Below are 18184 nucleotides of genomic sequence, written 5' to 3'. Positions count from 1 at the left end.
AACCTATTCCCCCTCATGAGACTGAAAATATTTGGCATGGGTCCTTAGATCCTCAAAAGGTTCTACAGCTGCACCATCGAGAGCATCCTGACTGGTTGCATCACCGCCTGGTATGGCAACTGCTCAGCCTCCGACCGCAAGGCACTACAGAGGATAGTGTGTACGGCCCAGTACATCACTAGGGCCAAGCTTCCTGCCATCCAGGACCTCTATACCAGGCGTTGTCTTAGGAAGGCCCTAAAAATTGTCAAAGACTCCAGCCACCCTAGTCATAGACTGTTCTCTCTGCTACCTCACGGCAAGCGGTACCGGAGTGCCAAGTCTAGGTCCAAGAGGCTTCTAAACAGCTTCTACCCCCAAGCCATAAGACTCCTGAACATGTAATCAAATGGCTACCCAGACTATTTGCATTGCCCCCCCCCCTACGCTGCTGCTACTCTCTGTTATTATCTAGTCACTTCAATAACTCTACCGACATGTACATATTACCTCGACACAGGTGCCCCTGCACATCGACTCTGTACCGGCACCCCCTGAATATAGCCCCCGCCATTGTTATTTACTGCTGCTCTTTAATTATTTGTTATTCTTATCTCTTACTTTTTGGGGGGTATTTTCTTAAACTACTGCATTGTTGGTTAAGGGCTTGTAAGTAAGCATTTCACTGTAAGGTCTACACCTGTTGTATTCGGCGCATGTGACAAATAAACTTTGATTTGTCTTGCAGGAATAAATGAATACAGCAGGATCTGCCTCTGCAGAGTTTACTTCAGGAATTAGCCTTGACCTGCAGAAAGGTACCTACCTTGTCCTGCAGGAATATAAAAAAACCTGCAGGATCTGCTGGATTTCAGAAAGTCCTGCAGGAGTCCTGCAGAAACATAGGCAAAACTCTGATAGTTATCAACATTAGTCACCTGCACAATTCCTGAGGGTTCTTCTTTTTTTGTAAGGGGGTTGAAATGAACAGATATAGAATACAAATGATTTTGCTGTCACAATACCCAACCCCAGTAGTCCTACGGGGTCCGCCTCAGAGCAGCACCCAGAAGCATGCTAGGGGTTAAGTGCCTTGCTCAAGGGCACCAGAGCAGTAGGAGCCACCTGGGATGTTCATGCCAGCAACCCTCCTGGTTGCCATGTGACTCTAAATAGGTTGTGAAAAAGTTGCCTAAATTGTCCTGCAACACGAATCACCACTTGAGGGCAGCGTGAGATTGAAACTCTTAGTAGACGCCATCTCTTTGCAGTACTAACCTGTTCGAGTATAAATGTAGCTGTATCTCAGGAGACACCATATATTTCGGAGTATTTTCAATTCTGTCGTATTATACATCACATTCAGCCCATGTTAAAGCACACAGCTTTATTCAAACAGAACATTCAGCCCACATTAAAGCACACAGCTTTATTCAAACAGAATTGGTCCAATTTTTTCATATTTCTTGACACTGCTAGAGGCTAAGGAATTATCCTGCGGTGATGAACTGTAGCCCATACATATGTGTATTTCTCATGCTTACGGCCAATAAGAAAGGATAGGATAGGATGAACTTTAATATCCTCCAGGGGAGAATTGTCTTCGACACACAATACTCCTGTATACATTGCACGTTACCCATCAATAGCCACAAGAAGCCTAATGAAAGGGCCTCCAGGGGACCTAATACTGTATTCAGAATCTAAAGCATTGGATAATAGGACATGGATGCATACACGCACGCGCACACGCGAAAGAGAGAGAGCAAAACACACACAGAGAATGAGAGAGAGCAAAACACACAGACCTACTGAAACACGGAGAGAAAGCTACAAACATATAAGACAATATTCCCATAAAAGATGAAAAACAGGGACACATTTGATACATAAAACCCTCTATTTTCCAGTCTAAAAGATTTTTGAACTTTGTTTTGTTAAGAAAAAATATCAACACTTCATTAATCCTTGATGGTATAGTACCTCAGAGACAGGCTTCTCTGTAACTTAACCATAGATGATACTGAAGAGAAGAAAGAGGAGGAGGAGGATGAGGAGGAGGAAGGGCATTTCACAGTGCTGCAACAGTTCATCTTGAGCTGGACACAATGGATGAACCCAGTGGTGGTCCCTTTAGCAATGAGATTGTGATGATGGGAAGAGAGGACATTGTATGCTTTAGGGACAGAATGTACAGCACCCTCTCCTTCTAAAAATATATAAGCAATGTGTGGAGGCCACAGGAATTAGAAGAAGAATATGACCGTTGTCCAATGGAAACTTCTGGTTTATTCCAACCCCTCCGAAAGACACACATATAGAGGTTGGAGAAAGGAGGAGGGGGAGGTGGATGAAGAGTGTGGCACTAGAAATGTGTGTCCATCTGACTTCCCTTGGCACCGGGCAGAACCACTCCGTAGCTGTTATCCTGCCACCTCAGCCACCTCATATGGATTTCCTTTTGGACCTGATACAAACAGATACACACCCATAGAATTAGGAAATAGAATACTATAATGGACGAGAACCTTCTTATGATGGGATAAAGGGCAGCCATTTTGGTCAGGAGTTGGTCAACCAGTACTGTGATAAGATAATTGTGTAAAACAATGAATGTGAAGAATTTATCTGCACTCTATCTGTGTTAGCTAGCCAGACAGTTTTAGAGGAATGATTCCATACATTTTTCAAATTAACTGCAAATATACCAACATTCCATTCAAAGTCAATCCACAGCTATACACTGGCTCAAATCAATTGATGATAGGATTTAGACTAGTTGTAAATGCAACAGTTACTGATATTGTATCATATAGCATCACTCACAGATTTCAAAGAAAACAGTCTAAAACATTTATGGTCTGTTTACATATATTTTAGAGGCTATTTATACAGAAAGTATATAAAACCCATATAAACTGTATTTATAATTATATGACAGGTTGATTATAATTCCATTACACAATTTCTGATATATCAAATGCCTTTATTTTATTTTCCTGCATAAGTAAAAGCAGGGAATTACATTTACATTTAAGTCATTTAGCAGACGCTCTTATCCAGAGCGACTTACAAAATGGTGCATTCACCTTATGATATCCAGTGGAACAACCATTTTACAATAGTGCATCTAAATCTTTTAAGGGGGGGGGGTTAGAAGGATTACTTTATCCTATTCCTAGGGAATGCATCACCTATGCCTTTACTGCCATTCAATCCAATTAGACTGGTTTGGAATTTCTTCTTGACTAAGATGGCTGCCATTTTCACCCCATTATGGAACTTTATGACATAGCCCCTCTAGTAATTTAATAGGATCTAAATGCACACACACAAAGACCTCAGATAACATCCCCACTGACATTGTTGGAGAGACTTCAGATTACGACAGCCAGTTTCAGTGTTGTTGAAAATGAATGGATGGATGAATAAATGAACGAATTAACAAACGAATGAATGAAATTCATTGAATGATGAAAAAACGTAATCACTTATTGACTATTGTGTGTTTCTATTTACAGCAGCACTGAGTTTCATTGCTGAATTACACAAGCTAGTCAATAAGTGGTGCAAATCTGCAAAAAAAAACCCAGCTGGGATCAAATGAACTGATTTGTAAGCACTCAGTGTAAACTCAGTAGGGATTCATATTTTCCCGAAAATCTACCAAGTGTCAATACCGGGAATAATTCAAATTTATCTCGAGAGTCCCGGGAAATACCGCAAAAAAATCGGATGTGCCCCATCTACACCGTTTAAAACCAAGATGTGGTAACTATGGGTTCTCCCCAAATAAGAGTGGTGCTGCGCCACAATGTAAAGATTTCAGAGCAAATTAAACTGATAGAGTAACTATCATTCATTAATAAATATATTTGATCACCAATGACATTGTTGTGAATTGTAAAACAGGCCTTTCATAAATTCAGAGCGTTATCATGTTTCTCAATTAATTCAGTGCATTTCGACACAGAGCACACCCAGAGTATAGCATTTTCCAATCATACAACATTTGTAATGGCAGTCAAACCAAAGTCAAATGGCCAAGGTTGCTAAGCTTGCTAGATAACCTCCTTTAACGCATGACAGAAAATGTCCTATATTTGGAAAAATCAAGTTGATGATTATACAGATGGCAGATCAGCTCATGAATAACGAGGGGGGATGAAGAGTGGAAATAGTTTAAATATCAAGGTATCTTAATGGGGATCATCTCTACTCTCATACCGTTTGTTGATCACACATTCTCTACTGAAGCTCTCATATGGGCAGCAAGTGGGTGGGTGCTCACATTTGTCCTATTTCACACATGTGCATGTATTATGTGTGAATTGGAAATGTGTTTTTTCCATAACCCATTCCCCCTGAGACTCCCTCGGAGAGTGGGTTCACGACCAGGGATCAACCATTATTGACTGTGACACTGGAGCAATGTTGTGCATTTTTGTGGAATTGCATTGGTGCGACATTGGGGATGTTGTATTTACTTCTCAGGTCTTGTCATTCGATTTTTTCAGGAAATGTGAAGAGTGTTCCAGAGACAACCCCGGGATCCACGGTAACCCATGTTAATAACCCCGGGATCCACGGTAACCCATGTTAATAACCCCGGGATCCATGGTAACCCATGTTAATACCTAAAACACTGTTGTGTAAGATGCTTTGGATACAGGCATCTGCTCAATGGCTTATATTACATTATTAGCTTCTGATTTATATCAAAGCAACATTTAGAGAGCAGAACAGAACGGTTGGTGTTTATAATGGTTGGAAAGTTAGTGAAGGCTACTCACCTCTTGATTGAGAAAGCAGTAGAGGATCGCTACAATCAGCCCCTACAAGACAGAGGATATATAATCAATAACTCAATATTTATAGATTTTAATTACCCAGATGTTCTCAACATTTAAGAGAAGTATAATTGTGAAGTATAATTGTGGCAAGTATAATTGTACATCAAGCCATAAAAGGTATATGATATATTGCTGCACAGATTCAGCCATAGCGTCAACAGCTGAACAACCGCAAATATGTATCGTGCTTGTTAAGGAGCTCGCTGTAAGCTATGCTAGTGTTGAACTAGTTGATGAGACTGGTTGTATTCCCTACATAGTGCACTAGGGATCTGGCCAAAAGTAGGGCACTATAATAGGGCGCCATTTGGGACGCAGGCACTATCTAAACTCTCCTGCTTTTCCTGTCACCTTTAGAACCTAAAGATGTGGCATGAATCAGTTGTCAGCTGTTTCTCACTCTTCCCATGAACCAATCCTGTATTAGAGCTCATTTATGATAGGCAACTATGAGAAACAGGAATAAACTAACGGTTTATTTTTCTATATTTGATAAGTATCATTTTTGTCTTTATCTGTTGCTGTCTCCTAGTCTTTTTGCTGTCTAGGGCCATCTACTTTAAGTGCTGTATGTCTCCCCAGTTGCCTACTTGGTGTATGAACTGCTGACTGCTCATAACTTGCAGATGATTGTTGACACATTCACCAGAATCAACGGGCAGGGCAATTTGTGACTTGTTTTGGTAATCAGTGGCTTTATTTGGGGGGAATGGTTTCTCCTCTCCTAGGCAATCAGGAATTAGTACAGGGAGGTGTGCTAGGCAATTAGCAATTAGTGTTAGTTCTTCAGTCTCCCCTGGTTTCTCAGCGGCAGCTGTAAATGGCGGTCGTGTCAGTCTCGTCGGCAAAACTAAGACCGTCGCCGAAACAAAGACGGTTCTGCAGAGTTATAATGAAGGAAAGAGAGGAAGGCTACACACCACTATCTCATTTGACTATCTTACCAAGTTATTTACATATTCTCATTTTGCTCTTTTGTAGCTTTGGCAAGTGTGTGTGTGTTTTCTATACCTGTTCGCTCCTCTCCCTGTAGGCTTTACAAACGTTTCATACCCCTTGGCTGCAACTCTTAATGTACCCTGTGCACACAACCCATGTGGAATTCAAGGTCTTTGGCAGCATTTGAAACTGCCGATCTGCAGTCAAGAACACATAGTTCATCTCACGCTATGCTGCCCTTCACTCCCTTTACTTGTTTGGCCCTGATGGAGACATGGATCATCCCAGAGAACACTGCTGCTCTCTGACTACGTTTTCTCTCATTCTCCAAGAGCATCTGGGCGTCGCAGTGATGGCACAGGGCTATTCATTTCTCTTAACTGGAGAGTTTATGTTTTCTCCCTCTCTCACCTCCATCTCATGTGAATTCCATGCCGTCGATGTCATTTGTCCACTCAAGCTTAACATTGTCGTCATCTATCACCCACCAGGTGCCCTTGGGGGAGTTCCTCAATGAGCTTGACACCTTGATAAGCAAATTTCCTAACAAGGGCTCACCACACTTCTTACTTTGCGACTTCAACCTCCCGACTTCTGCCTTCGATTAATTTCTTTCCAACTCTGTCTTTCCCCCTTGACCTCACCCTTTCCCAATCCCCTCCAACTCACAAGGCAGGCAATACACTTGACCTCATCTTTACTAGAGGCTATTCACCTACTAACCTCACTGCTTTGTTTCCTTTGTCTCCCTTTCCTCCAACCCTAACCACTCAGCCCCTACCAAATGGTCATGCGCCGTCGCAATCTTCGCGCTCTCTCCCACTACTCTCTCCTCTTCTGTCCTATCGTCTCTCCCTTCTGATAAATCCTTTTCCTTCCTGTCTCCTGATTCTGCCTCTTCGGCCCTACTCTCCTTCCTTTCCGCATCTCCTTTCCTCCCAGCCGGCTTGCACCTCCCGTCCTGCTTCGTGGCTGAGTGACTCATTGCAAGCTGACTGAACAGGGCTGCGGGCAGATGAACAAAAATGGAGGAAAACTAAACTTCCGGCGGTCCTATCATCCTTTCAGTCCCTCCTCTCTACCTTCTCTTCCTCTGTATGTGCTGGTAAAGCCACCTTCTCACTCTAAATTGCAGGCTTCTGCCTCCAACCCTAGGAAATTCTTTTTCCACCTTCTCCTCCCGCCTTAATCCTCCACCCCCTTCCTCTCTACTGATGACTTTGTCAACCACTTTGAAAGAAGGTTGACAACATCCACTCCTCATTCACTCAGCCTATTGAGTCCAATAGTCCCACTCAAACAGAACTACCATATGCCTTGACCTCTTTCTCCCCTCTCTCTCCAGATTAAATCCTGCAACTAGTGAGGTCTGGCCACCCGACAACTTGCCTGCTCGACCCCATACCCTCCAGACCATGTCTGGAGACCTCACTTCCCTCATCAACTCATCCCTGACCACTGGCTGCGTCCTCTCTGACTTCAAAATATCCCGAGTCGCTCCCCTCCATCAACTCATCTGATGTGAAAACCTACAGACCTGTAACCCTTCTCTATTTTCTTTCCAAAATACTTGAGCGTGCTGTCTCTGATAACGATCTTCTTGAATGTAACCAGTCAGGCTTCAAGACAGGTCACTCAACTGAGACCACTCTTCTGTGTCACGAGGCTCTCCGCACTGCCAAAGCTGACTCTCTTTCCTCATCCTCCTAGATCTCTCCACTGCCTTCAACACAGTGAACCATCAGATCATCCTCTCCACCCTCTCAGGGTTGGGCGTCTCAGGCTCTGCACACTCTTGACTTGCATCCTACCTCGCAGGCCACTTCTACAGGTGACGTGGAGAAGATCCGTGTCTGCTCCATATACTCTCACTACTGGTGTCCCCCAGGGCTCAGTTCTAGGCCCTCTTTTTTTGTTGTAATTTTTAGCAGATGCTCTTATCTAGAACAACTTAGTGAGTGCATCCATTTTTTTTTTGTACTGGTCCCCTGGGAAATTGAACCCACAACCCTGGCGTTGCAAGCGCCATGCTCTACCCACTGAGCCACACAGGAGTCCTCTTCTCGCTATACACCAAGTCACTTGGCTCTGTCACATCCTCACATGGTCTCTCCTATCATTGCTATGCGGTTGACACTCAACTACTTTTCTACCATGGCACCTGCTCCTCTGCACACTCCAATGGCTTCCAATCGATGTTCGCATCCAGTACAAAACCATGGTGCTTGCCTACGGAGCAACAAGAGGAACGGCCCCTCCCTACCATGTTCAAACCCTACACCTCAACCCGAGCACACTGTTCTGAATCAGGGTTAGTTTGGCCGCTCAGGTGAAAGAGGAGCAATTACGATAGAGGAAACCAAGTCTAGATTTAATCTTAGCCTGCAGCTTGGCTATGTGCTTAAGAGGACAGTGTACCGTCTAGCCATACTCAAGTACTTGTATGAGGTGACTACCTCAAGCTCTGAACCCTCAGAGGCATTCTTCTATCGAACCACATGACCTTTGTTTTGGAGGTGATCAGACCCTGTCCTCATGTGACATCGGATAAAATATTGACTATCAAGTGTTTTTACGGAGCTGTCTGGTCTACTAGCCCGGGCTGTCTGACTGTTAGAGGTGAATGAATAATTATTAATACAGTAGATAACTCTGATGGCTTGGCCTGGGAAACCATTTGAAACCTCTGCCTGGTAACTCAGGCTGGCCAAATCTCCCTCTATCAAGCACTTGGTCTTACAGAGGGAGAGGAGCATTCTAGAGGGCATGATTGGGCAGAGCAAGTGATAGCTTAAACATTTTTGGGGATGTTATCCTATTTTATTTGATCCGATTTTTAAGTTATGTAAAAGGCCAAATGACAAACTAGTATGCTATGATTATCAGGCATTACATAACTTGAGAATTGTTCATGTAAGTAACTGCTCTATTTTATATTCTGATGACTTTGTTTTACAGGCTGTAAAAGTGCTATCCATCCCAGGAATAATTTATGTAAATTAGATTTATATAAATATTCATTACATACGATGTACATACCACAACACATTTTGAGGCAACATATCCACTTCATAAGACTGTGTCATTGTTTCCTTTAACCGGTAATGGTTGGCTTTTAATCTATTAAAAATAAAAGCAGATGACTTAAATTGGCACCGGTCAATTGTCTAGGAGAAAAGGGGGGAAAAATCCCATTGCGAAATAATGCAATTTAGCCTGAAATAGCAGTCGCTATAGCGACAGTCTCCACTACAGCTCATCAAACAGGTGTTTGTTGCTGCTGGAGTGAAACGTGCTTTAATAATCCAAATCAAAATCAGTGCACAACAATTCTAAAAGCATTGGTGTGTAAAAATTTTTTTTTTTTCAAAATGGTGACATTGAAACTCGCACAGGCAACGAGGCAGGCTTCAGTGTCACACACCACTTTGCAATGAGCTGGAGACAGGTTATATGCATTTTGAAAACATGTACTTATTTGTTTGTAAGCTGAACGTCTTACTACTACATAGAGGCATGTTTATACATTTATAAAAACTTCCATATGAATAGACATTCTCTCATTATATTGGCTTTCAAATCTTTCTTTCATTGTCCAGAGCCAAAGTCACAATCATAGTCATATTAGCGACCCATGCTAGTTGAATATTTAGATATCCGTCTTTCTAAATTTCGAACGAATATTTCCATCTGTCACAGCTAGCATACATGGAATGCTTTATTATGAAGGTGCATTTTTAATGGTGAAAATTTGTTTAGTTTACTCACCTTGTTGGCTGAGGGAAAAGTAATGAATAACAAAATCACTAGCATATGTCAGTCTACTATTCCCCATAATAGAAAAGTGTACCTATTCTATTGGTCAGCTTGTCGTTCGTTCTCTTCGTGAAAGAAATTGCCTATTCCAAACAGACTCTGGGACAGTTGTGGGAGGATAGACCCCAAATGCATACAACCAGGCCTAGGTCACATCCAAAAAACATTCAAAAGCAATGAGGCTAATGCAACAGATCAAAACGTTTAGCTTAATTTTGATAAACTTATTTCTTCACATTGGGCACAAGGCTACACACGGGAATGTTGGTTTCATAATGCAATTAGCGGATAACATTGTGAGCTATTTAATGTGAGGGGACTTAGCCGATGTTCTCTGCTGGTGCCAATAAGAGGCTACCTTTCGCTCAATTAAGTTGAGAATTTCTCATTAAAAGACAGATTGGAGTCTTTTCATTATATTTACAGCAAATATAATATACCAAATTGTTTTTCTATTTGGTATTTGCCGAGTACTCTGGCCAAATTGCATGCCCTTCCGACTGGAGGCTATGCGATCTAAAACAATCGGCAGCTTTTTTAAAAATAAGCTAATGATCCTCTGTGGCCAAATCATGCTTTCTGGTGTAGTAGCCTATTTTGAATGATTATATTTATTTCTGTATAGAGGAGTAAGCTATTTAGGTAACTTTTAGCTTCCCTATCTTTGGATGCCCGGCCTATTTATTCTAAAGTCTTCAAATTGCTCATCGGAATTCGGTTAGAATGTCGCACGCCATTGCATGTTGTGTTAATAAGATGAATTTCCATAAAGTAAATGTAACTTCTGGAATTTTGAGCACAGTGAGTGGATGCCCTTATCAGGTTGCCCAACCAATATGGATCCGGTACATTTCTTAAATGACCGGTAAATGTAAATGCTTCCGGTCAAGTGTCCGGCGCCTCATTTTCCTAACGGAAATCCTGGTGTGTGTGTGTGTGGATCAGAGTACCTGAAAGGACCCCATGCAGAGCTCGATCCAGAGGCGCACGCTAACATTGAAGTAGTCAGGTAGGAAGTTAAACACCATGTAGGGGGTCCCGAAGAGGGGGATGAGGAGCAGGGTTGACTTAGTCAGCCGTCTAGCAGAGAGGGAAGAGAGAATACGTTATAATCTCTGGGGGTGTTCATGTTTATCGAATGTATTGGTCGCATACACACATTTAGCGGGTGTAGCGAAATGTTGAAGTATATGTGATTGTGTACAAGAATGCATTTCAAAGTAATTTACGAGTGGGAAAATACTGGTATCATATTATAGGTATTCATGTCTTTAAAAAAAAGTATACTTCACTGACCTTTGAGAATATAATAGGGCCTACATATGCATGAGGGTTTTCAGGGCTCTAGTCAATTATTCTGCACTGCCCTCCAATAAGGTATTCATCTACTAAGCCACTTGAGAGGTGAAGTGGTGTATGTTCCAGGTCAGACACACTGCAGTGACTCGGTGGTGGGTGAATCAGACCTTGCCCACATTGGAAGCATTCCATTACAAAAACATGTTTCCTTCAGCCCTTGACTACTTTCCTTCATGGATATCAAAAGACTGGATAGGTAAGTAATAGGTAGATTTTCCACCATTGTTTTCACCTATTAAACCAGTGCACTCATATGTGAGGGAAAGTTAAAGATGGTGCAATGTGAGTTTTAGAAGTGAAATCCAGCTATGATTACAGAAGATAGCAGACAGACATCCACATGAAATTAACTAGAGGAACTGAAATGAACTGAATGAAAATTAACTTAAATGAACTGATAATTTACTTAAATGAACTGAAATCAAATTAACTCCAGTTAAAAGTCTGATGCAGTTTTGCCTGTATAGAAAGCCTCTTAGCTCATTAAAACTGGAACAGAGCTCTTCATAAGAGGCCTGTTTCTAAACTCTCTAAAAGCACCCAACTGTCACGTCCTGACCATAGAGTGCTCTTATTTTCTATGGTAGAGTAGGTCAGGGCGTGACTTTTTTTTTTTAAATCTAGTTTAATTTTTCTGTTGTGTTCTAGTTTATTTTTTCTATGTTGGGGTTTTTGTATGATTCCCAATTAGAGGCAGCTGGTCATCGTTGTCTCTAATTGGGGATCATATTTAAGTAGTTGTTTTTCCCCACCTGTGTTTGTGGGAGATTATTTTGAGTCACTTCAGTGACCCCAGAATGTGCTTGAGCAACAAACTTCATTACCTGCTTCCTGTACTTAGAATACTAAGTCAGTCAGTGATTATGGTGACTGTCTCTCTACTCAAAATGGAGACTAGGAAAGTTGACTTCACTCAGATCTCCCATGTATCTGTTGCAGACAGACATCATAATAGATGGTACAGTAGACATAATTTAGATTGTATCCTATAATTGTCTCCCCCTGTCTTTTCCAGGCAGTAACTTCCCATTGGAACTGCCCAATCGGATACCCAAGGATACCCAACTTCTTATCCAATCATATCGATCCATTCTTGTATCATCCAATGGAGAAGAAAAAAAAAACTCACCTGTAGTGGTCAGAGTTATTGAACTGGATCAGACGAGGGTTCAGTTTCTGTATCAGGATTTTGATGATGTTCAAAAAGAGGATGAAATTCACCTGTTGATTTAATAAAAATTCTATCAATCATTTTATAAAGCCCTTTTCCCTCTTTTTTTTATCCACAGTGTCTCAGAGTGCTTTACAGTAACACAACATGAGTACAACTATAGATCTTCCCAAGGGGATTCAATAAAGTGAACTAAACAAACAATATTCCTCCTTTTCTGAGTTGCAACTTGCATTGCCACGGCAACAGGAAAACCAATCTGTACTTGGTACGGATTCAGGACAATTTTCCCTGCCTAGAATTGACAGAGATCAATGGAGAAATATCAGAATAAAGCATTAACTTTCTTTAAAAGTAGGCAAAAAACAATCACAAGTTCCCTATCACATAAGTAAGGGATAAGTTCTATGGAAAATAATGAATGACATGGAAGGTGTTCGACGACGCGTTAGCTGAGTGGAACCACAGAACAATGACACGGATATTTCACTGGATGTATGAATGTGAAGCATCCGCTTGGCGTTTCCACTCACTACCAAATATGGCAGCGAGAGGAAGCCCATTGGCCGGCAGTGGGAGAAGATGGCGTGAGATGGATTTTGGCCGACATTCTGCACATTTTCTCATCAATGAAACATTTGATCTCAATACAGTTTTCTGTTCCCCAAACTAGAATCTTATGAACAGAGTGGACTAAGTTTTGTAGACTTTACCCTTTGGGCTCTGCCCACCTTCTTGCTTGTTCTGCCCACTATGACTCGTGTTCCCATTGGAAATGACAGGCTGTGGGCTATTGGTTTAGTTATAAAAATCTTTGGTGGAACTAACCTTCCAAAGAGTTGCATTAGTTTTCAGAGAAAGCATAAAGACCCAGGTTGATTATCCGTTTTATACCATGGCTATAGTTTAACACATTTGCAGCAAGAAATGTCTTCAACCTCTGCTGAAGTGGCCATGGTAACCAAACAGACTTGCCAGTTTAGCTAACGAAACCATCAGTCCTAGCTTGCTATTATGAAAATCTAATTCAACAATGCCAGTAGTGTTTTCAATTTGACTTTTGCTTTCAAAAGCAGCTCAAACATAGAACATGTAAGAATGAACTATAGCCATTGAATTCTACCATGCTGACATACTGTACCATAAGTTATTTAAGCAATAAGGCCCGAGGAGGTGTGGTATACGGCCAATATACCACGGCTAAAGGTTGTTCTTAGGCACAACGGCAATCAGCATTCCGGGCACGAACCACCCAGTTTCTAAAGGGAATACTGATTGGATGAGCAGTGTTCCAAGCCTTGCTGTATTGGCCGTCACACACACCTATGCCTGCTAACAGTTCCATCTGAAAATGGTTACATAATATGATGTTCATGTAGCTGTCTGAATCATCTTGTGTATTTATATCAACTCACATTATTCCCCCTTGCTTCCAGTCTAGTATTTAGTTTGGTAAAGCAGGGGTTAATATAAACCTTGCTGTCTGCCTGTCTGGAAACGTTTCACTATTGAATTTTGATCTCTGTTGTAACATACATAATCTGGTCTGGGCACCGTTCACTCGAACTTTATCTGAGCCAGTTGAAATTATGCATCAACGTTATTATCATGGAACATGTCCAAGAAAATGGCAATAGATAAAATGCGAAAATGCAGCTTGTTTAGTATCATTGGGAGGGCCCGAGTGGCGCAGCAGTCTAAGGCACTGCATTGCAGTGCTAGAGGCGTCACTACAGACCTGGGTTTGATCCCGAGGCTGTATCACAAATGCACGTAATCGGGAGTCCCATAGGGAAGCGCACAATTGGCCCAGTGTCATCCGGGTTAGGACAGGGTTTGGCTGGGGTAGGCCACCATTTTGTTTAGAACGGATGACCAGTGGTGTATCACAGGTGACTGTATTCAAGATATAGCACTGCCTCATGTGCCTTATTGCTTAAAGTGGAACTGTCAGTGTTTTAGCAACATTAAATCTTATTCAAATTGGTCTATATACACCCCCAGGAAGAATGACACTTTAAAACAATTTCTGGCAAACGAGCACTTAAAAATGGGCATTTTCATAAATCCATAGAATGTTTGAGAATGACGTATAGTAAGGCATTTGTGAAAATTCTATAGCAATATAGAGCGGGAAAGCGGCCAAAGTTTGGACAATTAATTCCTTTCCTTCCAGTTCGCTGCCAATGACTGGAACGAATTGCAAGAATCACTGGAGTTGGAGACTTATCTCCCTCACTATCTTTAAGCGTCAGCTGTCAGAGAAACTTACCGATCGCTGCAGCTGTACACAGCCCATCTGTAAATAGCTCATCCAACCAACTACCTACCTCATCCCCATATTTGTTTTTCTGCTCTTTTGCACACCAGTATTTCTACTTACACATCCTCATCTGCACATATATCACTCCAGTGTAAATTGCTAAATTGTAATTACTTCGCCACTATTGGCCTATTTATTGCCTTACCTCCTTACTTCATTTGCACACTCTGTATACAGATTTTTCTATTGTGTTATTGACTGTACGTTTGTTTATTCCATGTGTAACTCGGTGTTGTTGTTTTTTGTCGCACTGCTTTGCTTTATCTTGGCCAGGTCGCAGTTTAAATGAGAACTTGTTCTCAACTGGCTTACCTGGTTAAATAATGGTGAAATAAATAAAAATACTGCAGTACTGTAAATTAAACCTAAAAAAAACATGTCTACACAGACCGGTGTGCTATAGCCAATCAGAGCTACAGTAGGCCTATATGCAAATGAGCCATTTGCCACAGGGGCCTGACCTCATTCAATTTGAACTGAAGTGTGTTTACAGGCAATAGCAACAGTGTGACTTTAGATCATTAGAACCCATTTGCCAAAAGCCACAAAATACACCTGAATGGATTTCTGCAAATATGTAATTACAAAGGGATTCCTCTTACATTTGGGTACTTCACAGTTCTATTAATCAAACAACCATGAGAATGTAAACTCTCTCTCCCTCAGTTGCCTATTCACAACAACAGGATCAACAACTAATGCTGGCCAGAGTCGAGATGAGATCAAATCTAACGAGGTAGCATTAGATAAAACCTGTCAAACCTTTTCAGCTCGTTGGACGTCTAAATTGCCCTGATAAACGATGTGGAATAGTAGCCTGCTCGCCCTTCTGCAGTTTGCCTGCCAATGTATGCTTGTCCCAACCCACGTTTTGACACCTGAATGGGAACTTACCTGCCTGCCCGTCCATTTGGTCAATGACAAATATACTTGATTGACAACTAAGAGACATGCTAACTGTGAATAACAGTCGTTCAAGTTTAGCATAGCTAGCTAGTTAGCAAATTGATTCAGATTTCTTGCTAGCTAACCAAATGACACCTGAATCTTTAGCTGTAGCCTCCGAAAAAGGACATAAGGGGAAAAAGTTGGCCACTCACCCACCCCTCCAATGACATCAACCCATCAGCTAGCCATCAGCTAACATTAGGCTCCGGGGTTTTAGCTGGCTAAATAAATAGCTAGCTAGATAAATAGATATGCTAGCACAGGGGTGTCAAACTCAATCAGCTCACGGGCCATATAGATAAAACACAACAAATTCGCCCTTTATAATGTCCACTTATGTACATAGGATGCTGTATATAGCATTGTAACATTAAAACAAAAGAGATATAATATATGTCCAACCTTTGCTGCTATTTCACTGTAAGATCTCCACCTGTTGTATTCGGCGCATGTGACAAATACAATTTGATTTGATGCTTGCAGATGTGCATAATATGCTGCGACCCTAATCCGAAAGTATTTTACTCCAAATAACAAAAATGTAGCTATAGGTTGTTGTAACATTTTAAACATGTAATATATATTTTTAATTGCACTGCATGTACAGTATCACTGGCAGTGATGCCAATTTAGCAATTTTGTTGCTAGATTTAGCAACTTTTCAGACTACCCTGGCAACTTTTTTTTTCAAACAGCACCTAGCAACAAATTTAGCTACTTAAAATGTTTTATTTGGAACTTTTAGCAATTTTTGAAAAGTGACTCAAATGCTAAAATGCACGCATTTTCCCTCTAAATTACACAAAAACGATTTTCTCTGTCACACACTCATTCACAACGCCTGGCTGCAAAAGTGCATTGTGAGTGATGTCAGCAGCAGGCGCTCAGCTCGTGCACAGGCCAGCAGCAATTTCAGCAAATTGCAAGTCATTGTTGGCCGGCTGCAGTAGTATGGGAGTCTGTACCTGAACAAATGTCAAATCATATTTTTTGCAGAGATGGCCAATCAATTTGAGTAACGTTATTGTGTATTTCACGTAATGACGCAGTTTTACGTTACCACGCAATGACATCACAACGTAATTTAGCAACTTTTAGCAACAAATCAACCTGCCTCTAGCAACTTCCCCTGAAAATCAGTTGGCAACACTGAACTTGAGCGATTGAATGCAGTATTGATGTATTGTAGTTGAATAGCTAGCCTAGGCTACTGCTCAAATCTTTCTGTAATAGGCCTACATATTTCTCCTTCGCATGGCGTTTTGTTGCAGGTTTTGTTTTTTGGTTACTCATTCTCAAACTTTAACAATAAACCGAAGCCAGACTACAACATTTTAGTAGCCTAGCTAGGACTGTGGCATGTGTCTGTACACTTTCCCTCAGCTCTGTGCTGTAAATGAGACACACGAAAGCGGTACAATTGAATTTGAATACACTGATGCAAGCACATCAGGCTGTAATTACTAGATGACTCTACTGTTGACTCATTTATACTCGCTTGTGTGTCCTATTCGGCCCGCAGGCCTTGTGTGTCCTATTCGGCTCGCAGGCCTTGTGTGTGCGCTAGCCTATTAGCTACGTTATGACTGACTTGTGATCATTGCCCTTGCTAGTTTAATTATATTGACGTTCCCAGCCTTAGTTACATTTGTACGTTTCTGTTCAAAATGTTGAGTCATTGAAACTGAACCAGTGCATCCTGAATGGGTGGAGGCAGCAAACAATGTACCAAGCAATATACCAAACAATGTACCAAACAATATACCAAACAATGTACCAGTCCAGCTGTGATTTACAACCTGATAGCAATATTTTGTGACTACAAAGAAATGTATTGGTGAATTATATTAATTACGCATTGAAATGCACCCATCTATTCTGCCAACAATGTCTTACTGTACGTCATGGAATTTGTCAAATATAACCTATTTTTAAAACCTCTTAAAGTTGGTTTTGAGGCATAAACTGGGAATTATATATTTTTGAATGATATTATGATTGTCTGTTTGTTTAATATCTGCAAAGTAGTTAATGCTTTAAGTTCCACTTTAAATAATGCGCACTCTAGAATGCCCTTCAAGCCAGTCAGAAACGAGTATTGAACAATGCCATGATATAAATGGCCTATAATCAGTACGTATCGCCCTTTAAAATATGACACATTGTGTATGACTGCACCCCTGTAGGGCCTACTCACCCCGATAGAAACAACAATTGGCCCTTTTACGATCCACCAATAGGGGGAGTCCTCATTGATGTCCCAGCATCTATCGGAGGAGAGGGGAACGATCGGTCAGACAGAACTCTCTGGTGGGAGTAAGAGTCACGAGAGTCTTTTTCAGTGAATATTATAGTTCCATGTAAACACTAACGGTACAACCCTACTGAGAATAGGGAGTAGCATATTTTCCAGAGGAAAGAAAATGGCCTCAATTGAGGACAGGACCCGATTCGGGTTATCAGGTTTACAGTGCATTCGGAAAGTATTCAGATCCCTTGATGTTTTCCATATTTTGTTACATTATAGCCTTATTCTAAAATGTATTAAATATATTTTTCCCCCTCATAAATCTACACACAATACAATACCCCATAATGACCAAGCAAAAACAGATGTAGACATTTTTGCAAATGTATTAAAAATAACCTTCACATTGACATAAGTATTCAGACCCTTTACTCAGTACTTTGTTGAAGCACTTTTGTTAGCAATTACAGCCTTGAGTCTTCTTGGATATGATGCTAAAAGCTTGGCACACCTGTATCTGAGGACTTTCTACCATACTTCTCTGCAGA

General features: G+C 41.2%; 1 protein-coding gene across 1 annotated transcript; it reads right to left on the bottom strand.

Annotated features, from left to right (window-relative positions):
* Positions 1-1351: 1351 nt before the first annotated feature.
* LOC123727710 (growth hormone-releasing hormone receptor) lies at positions 1352-17675 on the bottom strand (the record flags this gene model as incomplete). Its single annotated transcript, XM_045696678.1, has 5 exons — positions 1352-2446; positions 4773-4814; positions 10538-10667; positions 12076-12167; positions 17586-17675. Coding segments are annotated over 5 exons (456 nt in total), but the record flags the coding sequence as incomplete, so codon positions are not given.
* Positions 17676-18184: the final 509 nt, after the last annotated feature.

The sequence above is a fragment of the Salmo salar genome, chromosome ssa16 (genome assembly GCF_905237065.1).
Source record: "Salmo salar chromosome ssa16, Ssal_v3.1, whole genome shotgun sequence".
Classification (NCBI taxonomy): domain Eukaryota; kingdom Metazoa; phylum Chordata; class Actinopteri; order Salmoniformes; family Salmonidae; genus Salmo; species Salmo salar.
Note: the sequence above shows the minus strand (reverse complement) of the source record. Positions and strands in the feature narration are given on the sequence as shown.